Source organism: Sus scrofa, chromosome 10, assembly GCF_000003025.6.
Source record: "Sus scrofa isolate TJ Tabasco breed Duroc chromosome 10, Sscrofa11.1, whole genome shotgun sequence".
Lineage (NCBI taxonomy): Eukaryota > Metazoa > Chordata > Mammalia > Artiodactyla > Suidae > Sus > Sus scrofa.
In genome coordinates, this window is record NC_010452.4 from 14,806,408 (window position 1) to 14,824,977 (window position 18,570).

The 18,570-nt window shown below is 37.2% G+C and overlaps 1 protein-coding gene across 21 annotated transcripts in view; it reads right to left on the reverse strand.

Moving 5' to 3' along the window:
• The window catches only part of CDC42BPA (CDC42 binding protein kinase alpha), a 291,711-nt gene that overhangs the window by 157,130 nt on the left and 116,011 nt on the right, over positions 1–18,570 (reverse strand). For all 21 annotated transcript variants that reach the window (XR_002336229.1, XM_021064438.1, XM_021064431.1 and 18 more), the window contains exon 6: positions 672–765. Coding sequence is in view for 20 of the 21 variants with exons in the window: in XM_021064438.1 (XP_020920097.1) it covers positions 672–765 (94 nt within the window). In the remaining variant the exon portion in view is untranslated. The remainder of the gene's footprint in view (positions 1–671; positions 766–18,570) is intronic.

Here is an 18,570-nt window from a genome sequence, read left to right on the forward strand (position 1 = left end):
ACTCTGCAACAAGTTTCTGCCAATTAATACATATTTGGATCTCTACTATACAGCCAGGAAATTGAGATATATATACAACAATAAAAACAACAATAATAAAAACAAAAGCAAATAGGGAATAAAACTGGGGCATGTAAACTCTTAAGTGAAAGAATATAATGGAGGGGCCTACGGCTAGCAAAACTAAAGCAAAAGGTGACATAAAACTGAATCAATGCTTTCGGATAAAAGCAATCACTTGTTGAACATTGTCAGGAAAACTAGACAACTAGCTAAGAAAGATAAAAGAAAAAATGAAGAAAGAGTTGCATTTCCTTTTTTCCATGTAGCATTTATTTTCTTCACTCCTCCAAAACTGCAAGAATATCTCTAGTTATATAAACAGTGCAGCTAAAGAAGGAACAAACAAGAGTCTCAAAAAGGCATAGTGTATCAATCTGAAAATCATTAACATAAGCAGTTGAAAATGGTATATGACTTTTTAATAGACAAGCCCTATCATGAGTAAGTATGCCCAAATGTCTTCATGAAAGGAAACGGAACACACAGAAAAACAAAAGGACGAATGGATGTTTGATAGATAACATATATAGAGTTGATTCCTAAAACAGATAAAGAAGACAAGCAGCTAGGGAAATATCTGTGGGTAAATAAGATTCATCTTTATTTACCGTTCCATCTTCCATCAGCTTCAGACAAGAACCAAAATCTGCTAACCGAATATGTCCATTCATATCCATTAATATATTATCAGGTTTGATGTCTCTGAAAAAACAGATACATTCAATTTTTAGTTGGGAAAAATAAATACAGTTACTTGGTAAGATACCATTTTGTCTGAAAATCTCAACCTCTTTTAAAATTAATACTCTAAGAACATATATATATTTTAGACTGTTTCTTTATGGATTCAAATCCTAGCTCTGAACCATATTAAACTTTCTTTAACACATGCAATTTCAATGTTTTGGAGATTAAAAGTACCATGGTAATTTTCATTTGGGTTAAATTAATCTTACCATCTTTCCTTTAGATTTGCACAGATTCCACTGTGACCATGATAGGCCTACTTTCTGCATATAGAGAAGAGCCATAATTACTCGATACCCACAAAACGCACTACCTTCTAGCCCATGAGACTGAACAGGGAAAGATATACGTCCTAGACCCTGAACATTAATGTAGATAAATTTTCAACTATTGTGGATCACGACAATACAAAAAGAACTGCTTCATAAAGCTGATGTGAAAAACAGCTGAAACAATCAGGAGTTCCATCGCGGCTCAGTGGTTAACGAATCCAACTAGGAACGATGAGGTTGCGGGTTCGATCCCTGGCCTTTCTCAGTGGGTTAAGGATCTGACGTTGCCATGAGCTGTGGTGTAGGTGGCTGACGCTGCTCGGATCCTGAGTTGCTGTGGCTGTGGCGTAGGCTGGTGGCTACAGCTCACATTCGACCCCTAGCCTGGGAACCTCCATATGAGCGGGAAGCAGCCCTAGAAAAGGCAGAAAGACCAAGAGACCAAAAAAAAAAAGCGAAAAGAAAAACAGCTGAAATAATTAATAGTGATCTTTATTATATAAAGCTATTTATAGATGTTAGGTCAAAGGTTTGTAAGATATCCAAATCTAATTAATGACAAACTAAATCACGCCAGCTTTTGCATTTGTTTCTACATTTGAATAACAAAAAATGTTGCAAACCTTTGTAGTAGCTACTCCACTACAAGCACAGAGTTGAGCAGTTCTGACCTATTCGGCCCTTTATAGAAAAAGTTTGCTGACTCCTGTTGTAGATGGTTACTTAACAGAGAAAACAACAACGTATATAAGAAATTGGCATCATAATCCTCAATATTTGAATTTAAAACTCTCAATTACCAGAAATGCTATACTAAGAAAAGATTTTCTGTTGTTTAGAAACATCAAAGAAGTACACTTTAGTGCTGGAAAGAATCTTAGAAATTACCTAGATCATTTTTATCTGAGGAGAAAACTATTTTATTCTTTTTTATTTACTCAATGAATTTTATTACATTTAGAATTGTATGATGATTATTCTTAATTTTTAAAAATGTTAAGCTAGGAGTTCCTGTCATGGCTCGGCAGTTAACAAATCCAACTAGGAACCATGAGGTTGCGGGTTCGATCCCTAGCTTCGCTCAGTGGGATCTGCAATTGCCGTGAGCCGTGGTGTAGGTCACAGACACGGCTCCGATCTGGTGTTGCTTTGGCTGTGGTGTAGGCCAGCAGCTACAGCTCCAATTGGACCCCTAGCCTAAGAATCTCTATATGCCACAGCCATAGAAAAGACAAAAAAAAAAAAAAAAAAATTAAGCTATATAATCATACATAATAGGTACTGGTAGATTTCTCAGATTTTAAAGGAGATTAAAGGAATTACAAAGACAGGATTATGAACATCAATAATATTTGTGGCTATGTAAAAAATAGGAAATATTAAACAATAAGAAATAAATTGTACTTACGTACTTATAATAATTAATAATTGATGAAATGGAAAATATTTAAAGAGACATTATTGATAGTTCTAACACTCCCCAAGTATCTCACTGCCCTTGCTGACACCATCTCCTTCCTCCAATCACCAGAGGTTAGCAACCCCAATCCTGAATTTGGTGTTTACTCTATCCATGCATATTTTATATTATTAGCACATACATATGCATTCAGAAGACTATGTAAAGTATTTTCCTGAATATCTTTAAAGTTTATAACTGCCACCAAACTGTGTGTAATAGTCTTCTGCAAATAGGTTTTATTCTAATATTATGCTTCTAAAATTTACCCATGTTGATACATACTATTCTAGTTCATTAATCTAAATACTATATGGAATATTTTCTTACATATATAATTTATCTATTTTCCTGATTATGGAATTTAGAGTGTTTCTAACAATTTTAGATTGATTTAGATGTTTTTTGCTGTTACACAAAATCTGAGATGAATATTTTTATAAATATCTCCGTATACTCACATGGGAACACTTCCTCTGGCTATTTAGAAGTGGAACTGCTATGATAAAAGACCTGTACATCTTCAACCTTACTAGCAGAATTACTAGTAAGATCAAGATTCTTCTTTTTTTTTTGTATACTATCAATGGTCATCTTAGATTCCTCTTCTATAAAACACCAGTTAAAATCCCTTGCCATTTTTTTTCTTTTTTCTTTTTTTTTTTTTTCAGGGCCACGCCCATGGCATACGGAGGTTCCCAGGCTAGGGGTCCAATCAGAGTGTTGCTGCTGGCCTATGCCACAGCCACAGCCACACCAGATCTGAGCCATGCCTGCAACCTCCACCACAGCTCACGGCAATGCTGGATCCTTAATCCACTGAGCTAGGCCAGGGATTGAACCTGCAACCTCATGGTTCATTGTCAGATTCGTTTCTGCTGCACCATGATAGGAACTCCCTATTTTCTTATACAGTGTATGTTCTTTGTTTTTTGGTTATTCTTTAGGAAGTCTGTTTACTCAAATTTAGGTATATGTGCTACAAATCCCTTCCCCCACAATGTGGGCTTGTTTTTCCACATTGTTTACAGTGTCTTTCTTATTTGCAAAAAAGTATTTAATGCTAATGCAATCTTGTAACATATAATTTGTTTTTTTATCTTTTTACTTTTTTCAGCTTCACTTAGAAATACACAACAAATAAAACTATAATATATTTAAAGTATACAACATGATGATTAATTCAATATACATATTATACATTGTGAAAGGATTCCCACCATTGAGTTAACAAATCCATCATCTCACCTCATGTATCATTTCGGCGTCTTGTTTTGTTTTGTTGGTGCAAACATTTAAGTTCTACTCGCTCAGCAATACAATATTATCAACTACAATCACCATACTATATATTAGCCCCTCAGATCTTATTCATCTTATAACTTAAAGTCTATACCCTTTTATGAACCTTTCCCTATTTCCCATACCCCAACCCCTGTCAACCATCATTCTACTATCATAATTTCTGTTATTTTGTCCTAAGAAATCTCCCTTATCTTCTCCTCCCACGGGTCATAAGGATAGTGTTCTATATTTCATAGGTTTTAATGTTTTAGTTTTCACTACAAGTCTTCAATCTCCCTGGAATTAATTTTGTGTCTAGTGTGAGATAAAAGCCATACTATATTTATTTTTGTCCCAATACCATTTATTGAATGACATCCTTTCACTCCACTGATTTCTAAAACCATCTATGTCATAAATCAGATGGCTCTATTTCAGGATTTCCCATGCAATTTCACTGGACAGTCTTTAGAAAGAGATCCTATTAATTGCCAAGACAATAGGTATGAACTAGATCTATCTCAGGCAAACAGAGATATAGTCACTCTTATCTAAATGCCAATAAAATGGACAAACTCTTACAAACGTACAATCTTCCAAGACTGAACCAGAAAGAAATAGAAAATATGAATAGACCAATCACAAGTAATAAAATTGAAACTGTGCTATAATGGAAAAAAATAAAAATCATTTAAAGAAAAAAGACAGCTATAACGGGAAAAAAAAATCACTTAAAGAATAAATAAATAAATAAAATTGAACCTGTGATTTTAAGACTTCCAACAAACCAAAGCCCAGGTCCAAAAAGTTGCAGAGGTAGAATCATTCCCAAGCTCATTCTATGAGGCCATCACCCTGATACCAAAACCAGACTATGATACCACAAAAAATGAAAATTACAGGCCAGTATCACTGGTGAATACAGTTGCAAAAATTCTCAACAGAATACTAGGAAACTGAGTCCAGTAATACAGTAAAAAATCATACACCATGATCAAGTGGGATTTATCCCATGGATGCAAGGATTCTTCAATATCTGCAAAATCAATCTGTATGATACACATTAACAAGTTGAAGAATAAAAACTTTATGATCACCTCAATAAATACAGAAAAAGCTTCTGAAAAAATTCAACACCCATTTATGATAAAACTCTCCAGAAAGTGGGCACAGGCAGAACCTACCTCAACATAATAAAAAAGCCATATATAACAAACCCACAGCTAACATCATTCTCAATGGTGGAAAAGCTAAAAGTGGTTCTGCTAAGATCAGCAACATGACAAGGATGTCCACGCTCACCACTTTATTCATAATCACATAGTTTTGGAAGTCCTATCCACGGCAATCAGAGTAGAGATTTTCTTTCACGAGTTACTGTGGCTGTATCCCACATTCGGCTGCCGAGTACTTTCATTTTCTCGTTGCTGCTCTAAATATTTTGTGATTTCCACTGTGATTTTCCTTCTACTTCTACCCAGACTTGCAAAGAATGCATTTCAAAGGTTCAAAACATATGGACTATTTTTTAGTTTTGTTTTGATTTAACTCTATTTATTCACTCATATGGATGGGTAAAACATTTACTTTGTTGAAAATAAAAATAGAAAAGGCAAACACTTGAAAAATTTTCTCTCAGACCTTCCATCCATACACTCAGTTCTAGCACTGCCTCAAGTTATTATTGTTACTTCGTTCCTTAACCATCCTTTTAAAGTTTTCTTTATGTATACATAGGCAAATAAAAATATATTAATTTTACACAGATGGTATACTATGCACCAATCTGCATACTTCTTTCTTAATTTACAACAAACACTGGAGCCATATCAAAACAAAGCCTCATACTTCTCAGTATTCTATTGTATGACTATGACATAATTGAGTTAACTTGTTTGATGTTGATAAATACTTGAGTTTTTTCCAATCTTCTCATGAATAACTTTGTACATATATCATTTCCACATATGTGGAGCTTGCAGTCAGAAGCTTCATGCATTTGCAACTGTGATAGGTATATCCAAATGCCTTTCATTTATTTGAGCCAATTTACATTCCCATGAGCACCCTTGAGACTGCTGACTGCCCTACAGCTCCACACTCAGAAGTCAAATATTTGGACCTTTGGCCCATTTTACAGGTGAAAAGCAATAGTTATGACATGTATTTTCTGTATTATCAGTGTTAACCACCCTTTCATATATTTAGAAATGCCTTTTGCCTTTTTTTCCGTGACATTGTGGTCTTTTTTTTATCGATTCCAGGAATTCTTTACATATTAGGAAGAGTACTCCTGTGCCCATGATTTGAGTTGCAAGTCCTTTTCTCGAAGTGAACATCTGTCTTTTGACTTTGTTTATGAACTTTTCCTCCCATATAGCCTTTTGATGCATATGTTCAATTTATCAATGTTTTATGATTTTGTGGATTTTGAGTCATAATTAGAAAGGCGTTACCCTCATCAATATTATAAAGGAATTCCTCTATGTTTCATTTCCATGGGAGCACTTTTACATTTTATTTTTTTGCACTTCAACACTTAATCCATTTGGAATTCTTCCTGGTATACCATAAAAAGCATGATCCAATTCTATTTTTTCCACATACCATTTACTGAACTTCTTATTTGAGTTGCAACTTCCTCAGATGTTAATGCAGCTAAGTATTTGGATCTATTTTAAGACTTTCAACTTGGTTCCACTGTCTGTCTTTACATATAGTAGTCATATATTTTTAATTACTGAATATAGACTTTTATTATCTGGTAGGGACAGTCTTTGTCACTGCATATTTATGCTTATATATGCTGTGTATTTCTTAATATATCCCTAAGTATCCATATGTTTAGATATTACACATGGAGTCTCTTCTTCAACTGTAATTGCCCAGTCCTCTCCAAACTGCAGCCGCATGAGCAGAAAAGTGACTGTTGTCTTAAATCAGTCACTGTGTTTCAGGGTCTGTGGCAGACACAGAGATATGCTGCCTCTTTCAATGGAGGGCTTTGACCCAGATGGCAGTAGACAGCTCCCCAGAGGCGATCTCTTTAGAGTTACAGAGAGCCTCTTCCCCAAAAGGCCTGTCTTTCTTGGACAACCCAGAGCCACTGGATTGTTTACAGAGAAATATAAGACTCAGCCATTTCAACTAAGTGAACAACAATTCTTATGGACCACAGGCTCTCCAGAACTGCTGGTAGAACTGACTGAGCCTTTGGCCTGCCATGCAAACTGACTTCTTCTGCCTAATCCTTCTTCCTCAAACCTCCCTTTCAAAGGTGTTAATCCTAATACTCCTTGTATTACACATCCTGTCTGTGTACCTGCTTCTAGAAAACACAATGTGTTGCATGGCAATGGATAAATGGAACAATAGGCCAGCAAATTCCATTTTTTGATACAAGAAGCCAAATAACACCTGGCATTCAGAACCACCCTGAGTCAGTGACATCTTGCAAATAAGGTGGCAGCCAGCTAACCAGGTATTGTCAACAAAGGAAGTGAAAGGGAAATTCAGCCAAAACATTAGTTCAAACTTTGACAATCCATGAAAATTAAGAAAGAATAAGAAAATGTTTAGAAGAGATGAAATCTCTACATTATCACTGTAAAATTATTACTCAAGTTTCTTCCTAATTTGAATATGAATCATTTATCATTAAAGTTTTTATAATCTGTAATTTTCCTTGTTCACAAGCATAGGCAAATAACATCTGACTTATAATGAACATTACTTTAAAACTCTAAGACAAAATTAATATTAAAATGATACAGATTTTTGTTTATAACATTAAGAATAAAAGAGAATTAGAAAACAAGACCATACTGAAATATTCTATATGTTCACTAAATATTTCAATATTCTATAAATTCACTAAAAAAATCAGTAACAGAGAATGATTATTATAAATATTATACCTATAATAGTAAAAAGTGGATATAACAACATAAGTTAACCTTCAAAACAGTAGTTTTCAACTCTGGCTGGACAACAAAATCAATTAATGTGAGGCTGCTTCGCTATAGATACCTCTGCTGCAATCCAGACACCACAAATAAGAAAACTGCATAGGGAGTGGTTACTGAGAACTACTAATTTAAGACATGGATCTCTCCTTCCATCAACATCATGTCAGTGACTCTCATTTGGTTCCTTTCCATCATTTACATCAACTGGGGGAGAAGATCTCACATAAGAGTGCTTCTATTTTCTTTTTTCAGGGCTGTAGCACATGGAAATTCCCAGGCTAGGGGTCAAATCACAGCTACAGCTGCTGGCCTACACCACAGTCACAGCAATGCCAGATCCAAGCCGCATCTGCTCACAGTCACGTCGGATCCTTAACCCATTGAGCAAGGGCAGGGATCAAACCCACAACCTCATGGTTCCTAGTTGGATTTGTTTCCCCTGTGCCACGACAGGAACTCCTACATTTGAATTCTTAATAGAAACATTAATTTGAGGCTCACCTTATAACTGAGAAAAGTTATTCATAACACTCTGTCATAAACTTTTCTCAAACTTATCTTTCTCAATGCATAGTAAAAATATTATATAATATTTCTATATAAACAATAAAAAACTAATGATTATATATATAATGCTGGGGACTATAAAAAACAAAGGCTGCCGAAATCCTAATCTTTTTTTTATAACATATCCTTCAAAAACCATCTAGATACAATCACCAAGAGGAAACAGGTGAAAATGACAACTCACATCTACACTGTAACTCAAAATCTACCACAAAATTAAAATCATTTCTACTTAACAGAAAGAAATATTCAAATCCAGCAGATCCACCTCTACAGTGCATGTAAAAGGCTCTACCTTGGAGAGAGACCATGGGGATGAAAAGAAAAGAGCAGGGGTGATAAAACAAACTTTACTATCCATTGTTGCTATATGGAAAAGTCCTATCGTGAATGGGGTAAGACGTAGGAAGTGGGGGAACTGGATAAAGGATACATGAGTTTTTTTGTACTATCTGCAATTTCCTGTGAATCTATAATGATTTCAAATTAAATTTTTTTGACTCAAAAAATTATCTTAAAAAATTTATGGGCTTTTTATTTATGCTCCTCATTGTCTTCTTATACATTAACATGATCTCTCTAACAAAGTATTTACTTAAACAATATCCTATATAATGAAAAACCTTCTAAAATTGTGTAATAGGCAACAGTTTCTAATTTGAGAACCAATCACTGGTAACTTTAATGTGTTTTGTAAGAAATCCTGAAAGATGGAAAGTTTTTGTCAGTGACCTTCCTATGACCTTGTCTCTCCTAGCCCAGCTGTTCTCACATTCCCTCTTGCCCATGATCCTTGCCCCACTCCTCTGGAAAAATCCCAACTGGCCAACCACCAGCTCCTAAACTGCAAGAATTGCTTTCTCTTCTGAGAACTGCCTCTGACACTACAGGCACACCTTGAAGATATTGCAGGTTAGGTTCCAGATCAGTGCAATAAAGCTGCTACCACAATAAAGCAAGTCACACAAATTTACTGGTTTCCCAGTGCACGTAAAAGTTATGTTTACACTATACTGCAGTATGGTGAGTGTGCAAGAGCATTATGTCTAAAGAAACAATGTACACACCTGAATTTTAAAACCTTTATTGATTAAAAATGCTAAACATCTTACAATGCAAGGCTACCATAAACCTTCAATTTGTAAAGAGTGTAACATTTTGTTGTGCAATGGAACAAAGCACGATATTCGCTCCACTTGACCTGTCTTGCTATGGCTCTATAAAAGCCTAAGCAAGACTTTCATAAGGTAATGTCCAAGTCAGCTTGGGCTGCCAGGACACATACTGTAAACTGGGTGGCTTAAACAAAGAAATTTATTTTCTCACAGTTCTGGAGGCTGGGAAGTCCAAGATGAAGGTCCAACAAGGTTTGCCTTGTAATTAGGACTATTTTCCTGCCTTGCAGATGACTGGCTTTTAGTTGTGTCCTCACATGGCCTTTCCCTGGTAGTGTACATTGAGATAGACAGAGAGCGCTCCCTGCTATCTCCTTTTAAAGGACACTAATCTCATGCAGAGGTATAATGACATCATCTAAGCTAATTACCTCCTAAAGGCACACTGGGGATTAAGAACTTCAACATATGAATTTAAGGCAGGGGGCACATATCATCATTCCATAACAAGTAGAATATTCTTCAAAACTTTCTCATGCCCTAGCACTCTGAATAAAGGCTTATGCTTAGTTAGCATTTATCCAATTGATTTTCTTCTACAGTTTCTATTCATTAAATAATCAACTAAGAATTGAATATTCATTATGTACCATAGACTGCGCTTGGTGCTAAGGTTACCAAATATATATCTGAGATTAACCAAGGCGTTCCTACTGAAAAAATTAAATAATAAGAAATGGAGGAAAACATAAGTTATAATTTATCTATTTTAAAATACCATGTAAGGAGTTCCCATCCTGGCTCAGTGATCAATGAATTCGAGAAGGAACCACGAGGTTGCGGGTTCAATTCCTGGCTTGCTCAGTGGGTTAAGGATCCGGCATTGCCATGAGCTGTGGTGTAGGTTGCAGACTTGGTTCGGATCCTGCGTTGCTGTGGCTCTGGCGTAGGCTGGTGGCTACAGCTCTCATTTGACCCCTAGCCTGGGAACCTCCATATGCCGTGGGTGTGGCCCTAGAAAAGGCAAAAAGCAAAAAAAAAAAAAATTTAAAAAAATAAATAAATAAAATACCATCTAAAAAAAATAAAAATAAATAAATAAAATACCATGTAGGTACTTATGTAAGACATGCTAATAGATCATTATAAATAGTTCAATAGATTTTTCTTTTTATTTTTTTTTTTAGATTTTTCTTTTTAATAATGTATTCTCAACCAGATGGTACTCCCATAACAACATGAAATTACTTTAAAATGTAGTTATATACTGTTATGATATCTAGGCACTCTGTCTTCATTGAAATCTACTTGTTTCAAAATTTGTACTAATTCATTTGATTTTTTTGATAAATCTAATATTATATTATAAAAATTAACAACTCTTGAAACAGCTAAAGCACACCAAAAAAAAAAATCATTAATGACAGTCACAGATTTTTCTGGATTGGTGAGTAAAAACAATTCAATGCTGTGTATTAAAGAGAAAAAAAATGAAAAGAAAAAAAGAATAAAAACAAGATGAAAGAAATTCAGAGGTATATGGCTACTAAAGTCTGGGTATTTTAGCATGCAAAGTAAATTTCAAGCCCCCCCCCCAAAAAAAAGGCCTCCTTAGTAATAAGAGGGATCTCTAAATCATGACTGAAGAAAATTATTTCACTAGTAATACATAACAAGTAAATTTGTAATACTTCACTTTCCCGGAGAAAGTGGCAGGGAGGGAGGATGCTGGTATGACTATATGATTCTTCCCTCCTCACACCTCATTTCTCTACCAGATGCAGAGTTCAAGAACCAGGGCTGCAAACGGGGGTCCCAGAAAGAACTCCTAAGAAAGGAATTCTAGCCTTTAAACCTCCACGTTGGAATTCCAAAGGGCCTGATAGGGTGAGTTATGCCTTCATCCCACCTGGTAAAGACAAGCCTGGCAGGGAATATCGCTGGATTGCTCAGTGGTTGAGGTAGTCACTAATTCTGTATCTACGCAACCCTACCTTGCATCAATGCACTGAGATGGAAGCACTTGCTAGACTAGTATTGCTGCTGGCAGTGTGGACCAACACAGTGGTCAAACCAAACATTCTTTCCAAAGGACAAAAAGTTTGGGCAAAACGAAGTAACAAATGGAGAGAAGGAAAAGTAAAAACCACAGATAAAAGAATGAACAAATGCGTTATGCAAGGAAAATCCAATATTGCAGTGATGTTCTGTGAGAGGCTCAGATCAAGAGATGATGTTGCCTCCTAGTGCAGTTACATCAGATACCTGAAGGACTGAAGCTTTACGTTGCTGAGACAACTCTGCTTTTGGAACCTGGCACCATCAAATGAAAGCCTACAACCCTGAATGCCATCGCTCTGAGAGATAATTTAGTTACATGACATGATGATGAACTAGAGGTGGATGCCTCAGTGGGACACTGATAATATGCCACCATTTTTTAACTTTTATACTGCCATACTGTCATATGGTATCAACACTGGCCTTGCTGATAAGATCCGACCACATTATGATGATACTGGTGTTAATAATTAAATATACTGGGAGATTCAGTCAAAGTCCCCTCAGGATCCAATAAAAGATCAGCTGGAGGAAGAACTAGATTTAGTTAAACATCAGCTAGTTCCTATACTAAAGAGTTCTGCCCAAGTTTATGATATGGCACAAATACCTATAGATCAAAGAGGAAAAATAAGTCATTAAACTAGTCAAAATATGAAAATGTATGTAACTGCCTTATGAAATGAATTGATGGTTTCCTTTTTCTTTTTATGGCTGCTTCTGTGGTATAGAGAAATTCCCCAGGCTAAAGGTCAAATCGAAGCTGCAGCTGCCGACCTACACCACAACCACAGCAACACCAGATCTGAGCCACATCTGCAACCTACCCCGCAACTTGTGGCAATGCCAGGTTCTTAATCTACTTCGCCACAATGGGAATTCCAGAGGTTTCTTTTTTTATCCCTTTTATTTATCCCTACCTTATGCTAGGTTCTTCCAAATGACAGACATATTTATACTGATACTATTTACTGTGTCCATCATATAAGTGCTATACTAAATGTAATGTCCCAAAAACTATGATCATTTTGTTGTAGGAGAGCCTTGGCTAAAGGCCAGGAAGCGGCCTGTACAGTGAAGAACTAATCTTACCCAAAGAAAGGTCTGGCCTTTGCTGCAACTACCGGGAGGTGATCTCTAGGCCTTGGAACATCATCACAGGAGTATCTTTGTCTGGGGCCTTTGGCCACCAGACAGACTAACAGTGTCACTTATGATGGATGTGATTTATTTGGACCATACAGTAACCGTTTCAAAGGGTCTGGAAACTAAAGGTATCATCCCTCTCAGGGAAGGGCTGGGGACTAAAGGTCAGGCAGTATGTGATGGAGCACCCCCAAAGTCTCAGGTGAGTTGCTCTGGTTGGCAATGCTCCACATGTATTGTCATACATGGATGCTGGGAACATACTGCTGCCCTAATTCCATAAGGAGAAGAGGAAAGAACCTCTGCAGTCTGTACTTCTCTTGACATCTGCCCTGTGCACTTCTCCTAGATGACTTTAACCTGCACCCTTGCATGTAATAAACCGTAACTGTAAATAGAAAAGCTTTCAGCGAGTCCTATAAGTCCTTCTTGCAAATTATTAAAACTAAAAGTGGTTTTGGGAACCCTCCCGAACCTATAATTAGTGCCAAAATAAGGACGACCTTTTGAGACTGTTTCAACTCTGAAGTTGACCCAAATTCTTTGCAGTTACTAAAATACCAAATGCACTGTACTATAGTGACTTTTTATATAAAATGATCCCTATAATGGTGCACATCCCAACTTCACCTACAGCTCTACCTTGACAATTTCTAACTATTAATATTACCTATTCTTTAGTAATCTCAAGATAATGTACAAATACCTCCTCCTCCATTAGCAGTACCAAAAATTTCAGTTTTGAAATGTGCCTGAGGCCTGTGGGGGACTGACAGGAGTTTTACATTAGCCTCAGGCTTCAAAGCATTTCTATGTCACTGTAAAAGTGGAATGACTTTACATATACCAAGAGGATAACTGCCAAATCGCACCCACGAATCCAGGCTGAAAGAGATGAAACGTGCCCGAAGTCCAGGTGGAGGCCCAGCATCCATCCATCCTCCATAAAATTCTTATGGGGTAAGGGATGAAAAACTCTTTAGAACTAAATTCTGTGTTAATTCCCTCAGAAGGTTTCATTAAAATAGATTTGATCCATTTCCTGTAATGCATCAGTACACTTCCCTCTAGAGTTCACCATGTTATATAAAATAGTATTAACATTAAGCAGATGAGGTTAATAAACACTGGAATCATAAATCTTGAATATGGAACAAATTCCATGAGGAAAAAAAACAGGAATTATGAAATCCATGAAAACTGAATTATTTTTTGTCTTTTGTTTTATTTTTGGACTAGGTTAAGGAGAGATTACTTTAAAAAATATTTTTCCATCCTAAGGATTTGTTCAAGCAAGAACTTAGTGTTTAAAACAAACACAAGATAGTAGACACACTCCATTATGTGCCACAAAAACCAGCTTAATTTGACTTCAGAGACAAATTCTATCCAACAAAAAGTTAGCCTGCCTGAGTCCTTAAGACCCTTGCCTGATCAGAAATGTGAACATTTTTACATGATAAGCTATACCAAGTAAAACAAGTAAAGGTAAACATGAAAAATACAAAAATATAATAACTTCTGCCCATCAGTCATTTTTTCCTAGTTTAGCTTTACTTTTAAATGTAAGTTCTATCTCATGATTTCTTACTTGTACCTGTATTTTGCCATTATTTTATTGCATGCTTTCTTATTTTAAACTACCTAAATCTAATACGGAATGAGGTGCGAAAGACAGGAATAAATAAATGATGAGATAAGTAACTACTTTATGAGGAAATATAATCCAGAGGGAGCACCACACAAAGACTGATGTAGCACTTTTTAAGCTTATGTATAGTCTAAATACCAGATGCAACAGCAACTGTTCCTAAAATATGATTTGACAAAGGGAATGTTATGGTGCAGCAACCTACTAACCCACACCCAGTAAGGAGACCTTGAAACAACCATAAGCGTTCCCTGTCTGGATGAAGAAAACCTCCAGAGATAACATAATAAAATCCATGCACTGAACACAACAGAGGAAATGGTCATAGTCTATGTTTCCAGAAACTTTAAAATGAAGAAAATAAGGAAAATATAAAAATAAGTAATTTGGAGTTCTCATTGTGGCTCAGTAGAAAGGAACCTGACTAGCATCCATGAGGACGCAGGTTTGATCCCTGGCCTCATTCAGTGGGTTAAGGATCCAGGGTCACATGAGCTGTGGTGTAGGTCACAGATGCGGCTCAGACCCCGGGTTGCTGTGGCTGTGGTGTAGGCTGCCAGCTGCAGCTCCAATTCGACCCCTATCCTGAGAACCTCCATATGGCACAGGTGTGATCCTAAAAAGACAAAAGAAAAGGAAACACAAGTCGGGTAGGAGAGGTGGAGTCATGCTAGAGCAGATTCATACCCCAGGTAGGTGACCCACAAACGGGAGGATAGTTACAATGACAGAGGTTCTCCCCAAGAGGTGAGGGGCCCGAGCCCCACATTGGACTCCTGAACCAGGAGTCCTACACTGGGAAGAGGCGCCTAGAGAATATTCGACTTTGAAGGTCAGCGGGGCTTAGTCTAGGGAGAACAGAGGCTGTGGGAAGTAGAGACTCCACCTGGGAAAGGGCACACACACACCTCTCATGCTCAAACCTAGGGCATAAGCACTAATTTCAAAGGAACCTAGGTCAGACCTGCCTGCTGATGTGGAAAGTCTTCTGATTTACAGAGGGAGGAGGTGACTGAGGCTGACCTTGGAGACTTAGGCACTGGCAGCAGCCAGTTTTTGGAGCTCCATTCCTCCATGGGGACAGTGATGCTGACAAGTACCATTTTGGAATCTTCCCTCTAGCTTCTTAGCACTGGGCTCCAGTCCCACCCACCAGTGAGCCAACATATACTTTGGGACACCCTGGACCCAACAAACTGTTGCGTCAGGAGCTGCCCCCCTCCCCATAGTCTGACACCAGCCTGGGAACCCGAGCCCTGCTGCCAGACCCCAGGGCCTGGCTCTGCCCACCAGTTGGCCAGGACTAGCCCCAGGACCTGACCCCAGTAGGTGGGCAACAGGCTCTGGAATTCCTGGACCCAGACCACTAGTGAGCCAACGCTAGCTGTGGGGCCCCCGGAGTTCTATAACAAAACAATCTGCCAATCATCAAAGACCATCCCCTCTCAATCAAAGTAGTATCTAATAAGGTAGTCCAGTTGGGAGGCATAATGTACAGTACTCTTAAAATGGTGCTATCATAGCAGACAACACTAGAAACAGAAAGTAAGGTAAAATCTTAGTTACTGAAGGACACACAATATCAGCAGGTACTATTCTGACACCAGAATCAGTATTCTAATTATCTTTGTATATCATCTATGTAGTATTGAGAAACACCATGCAAGTCCTCATCTTTCCATTTGTCACCTGAAACTAAACCATAAGATAATCAGACACAATATTGTAATCAGATCAATCTTATTATTTTGCTGTCATCCTGGTGGGATTTTGTGTCTTTAATTGTTAACATTTTTGAAGTGGTAGCTGACAACTTGAACACAAAGTCTAATGCTAAGTTTAGTTTAGCATGTTCATTTAGAATTAAGGTGGTTTTTTTTTTCAACCTATAATTAGGGCTTACTTTACTATAACCCAACATTTGGCACATACTTTAATCAACCTGAGTCAGATATAACATATGATGCTGTTTAGTTGTTAGAAATAACTCTACTCAGTAATTTCGCATTTAAGCGAAAAGAGAGGACACGCTTTTAAAATGCAAGCTGCTTATCCAGCAAATCAAAAATGGAAATGCAGGCATTGAAACTTTAAGTTGAAAAACAAAGTGCACCTATGGCAAAGTCTAAAAGCTGAGTTGAGAGGTGACTGAAAAGAAGGTATTTTCATGACTGCCAAGTAGTGTTTCAATAAACACGGGGGCGCGGGGGGGGGGGGGCAACCACTTTGTTAAAAGCATAGGGGGACATGGACATGCTTTTATAATGTTGATAGTTCTTGAGACAGTTGACCCTTGAACAACATTGGTTTGAACTGGACTTTTTTATATGGAAAATACTGCAGGAGTTCCCGTTGTGGCGCAGTGGTTAACGAATCCGACTAGGAACCATGAGGTTGCGGGTTCGGTCCCTGCCCTTGCTCAGTGGGTTAACGATCCGGCGTTGCCATGAGCTGTGGTGTAGGTTGCAGACCCGGTTCGGATCCCTCGTTGCTGTGGCTCTGGTGTAGGCCAGCGGCTACAGCTCCGATTGCCACGGAAGTGGGAACCTCCATATGCCACGGAAGTGGCCCAAAGAAACAGCAAAAAGTCAAAAAAAAAAAAAAGAAAATACTGCAGATGAAGGAACCTCAGATATGTCGGAACCAAGGTTACAGAGGGCAGACTATAAAGTCATAGATGGGTTTTCAACCACATGAGTGTTGGGGTCCTAACCTCCACAGTGTTCCAGGGCAACCTATATTGTATTTTTCTAAGTATTCAAGCGCTATCTTTAACATTAAAATAATGATAAAATATTACATCTGAACCTTAATGGTCATTCTTTGTAAATGGTGTTTACTTTGGTTCTCCTTCCTTAGCTAAGCTATTTCAAGCTCTTGAAATGTCTTCCTCCTATCCTATACGTGACCTTTCCCAAGAGGTCTTCTTGATTCCCCTGTTTGGCTACCTTATTTATTCTTTTATTTTACACCTCCACCATGTTTAGTAAATAATTTTTACTACTTTTTAACCTGTTTTTGTCATCATTTAATTGCTCTCTATATTACAGTTAAACTTATCCAAATAACTTCTCAAAATGAAGGAATATTTCTTTCATTCCTGTTGTGTCTCTCACCCAAGAAAATAGCTAGAACACTGAGAAAACAATACTGGTTGAACAATACTTTCAAGATGAATGAATTTACAAAATTAAAAGTGTGTCCAACTTGGGCACAACTATGAAGCCTACATGTTTTCTTAAAGTCGTCTTTCAAAAGACAATAAAAGGAAGGTAAAGAGCATATTATATAACTTAACATAAAAGCAAGTGATATCTTACAGCTGCTCCCACTACTACTTCCGACACCCAGGATGGAAGCATCCACAGGAAAAAAAGAGATTATTAAACATCTGCTTGAAATGTGTCAGCCAAGACAGTGCTGTAATTACATATAAAGGGAGAGATGACTGGCTTTTACTAGGACATCTTACCTCTACTCTCATTATTCTCCTCCTAACCTCTGGCTGCCGCTCCTCAGTGTGCTTCCACGTTCACTGAAGGCCACAGGAAAAGACGAGGAGGGAGGGAGAAGAGGTGTGGGAGTGGTCAGAGATGGAGAGGGCTTGTATGCGCGTGCATGCATGAGTATGTGGCAACGTGCAGAAGGCATGATGACTTTAAGATAAATCAGATTATTACATGTGATTCTGAAGGCAAAACTAGGATCAATGATAAGGAGAGAAGAAATTCAGCTTAACATAAAGTAAAATTCTGTAACACTGGAGCTGCCCAACAATGGAATAAATAGGATTCATTTAACATTAAGTACTTTGTAAAATTAGAGGTACTTAGGCAGTGCTTAGTGTTAAAATGGTTATCAATCCATATGTCAATATCAGAAAGATAGCTGTTATCCAGAATGTTGTATTGAGAAGAATTATAAGGCTGCATATATAGTCAGTAGAAAAGTGTCCTGTGATCAGTTAACAATATTTGTCACTTGTGACAGAATATGATGGAAGATAATATATGAAAAATAATATATAAAGAATATATATACTCATTCATATATATATATATACACACACACACATATATATGAATGACTGGGTCACTTTGCAGTACAGCAGAAATTGGGAAAACATTGTAAATCAACTATAAAGATAGTTTTTTTAAAAAAGAGTATTTGTCACAAGCCTGGCAGAAGGAATGTAACACATATCTCATTTTTACTATCTCTAATCTAGATGAATTAT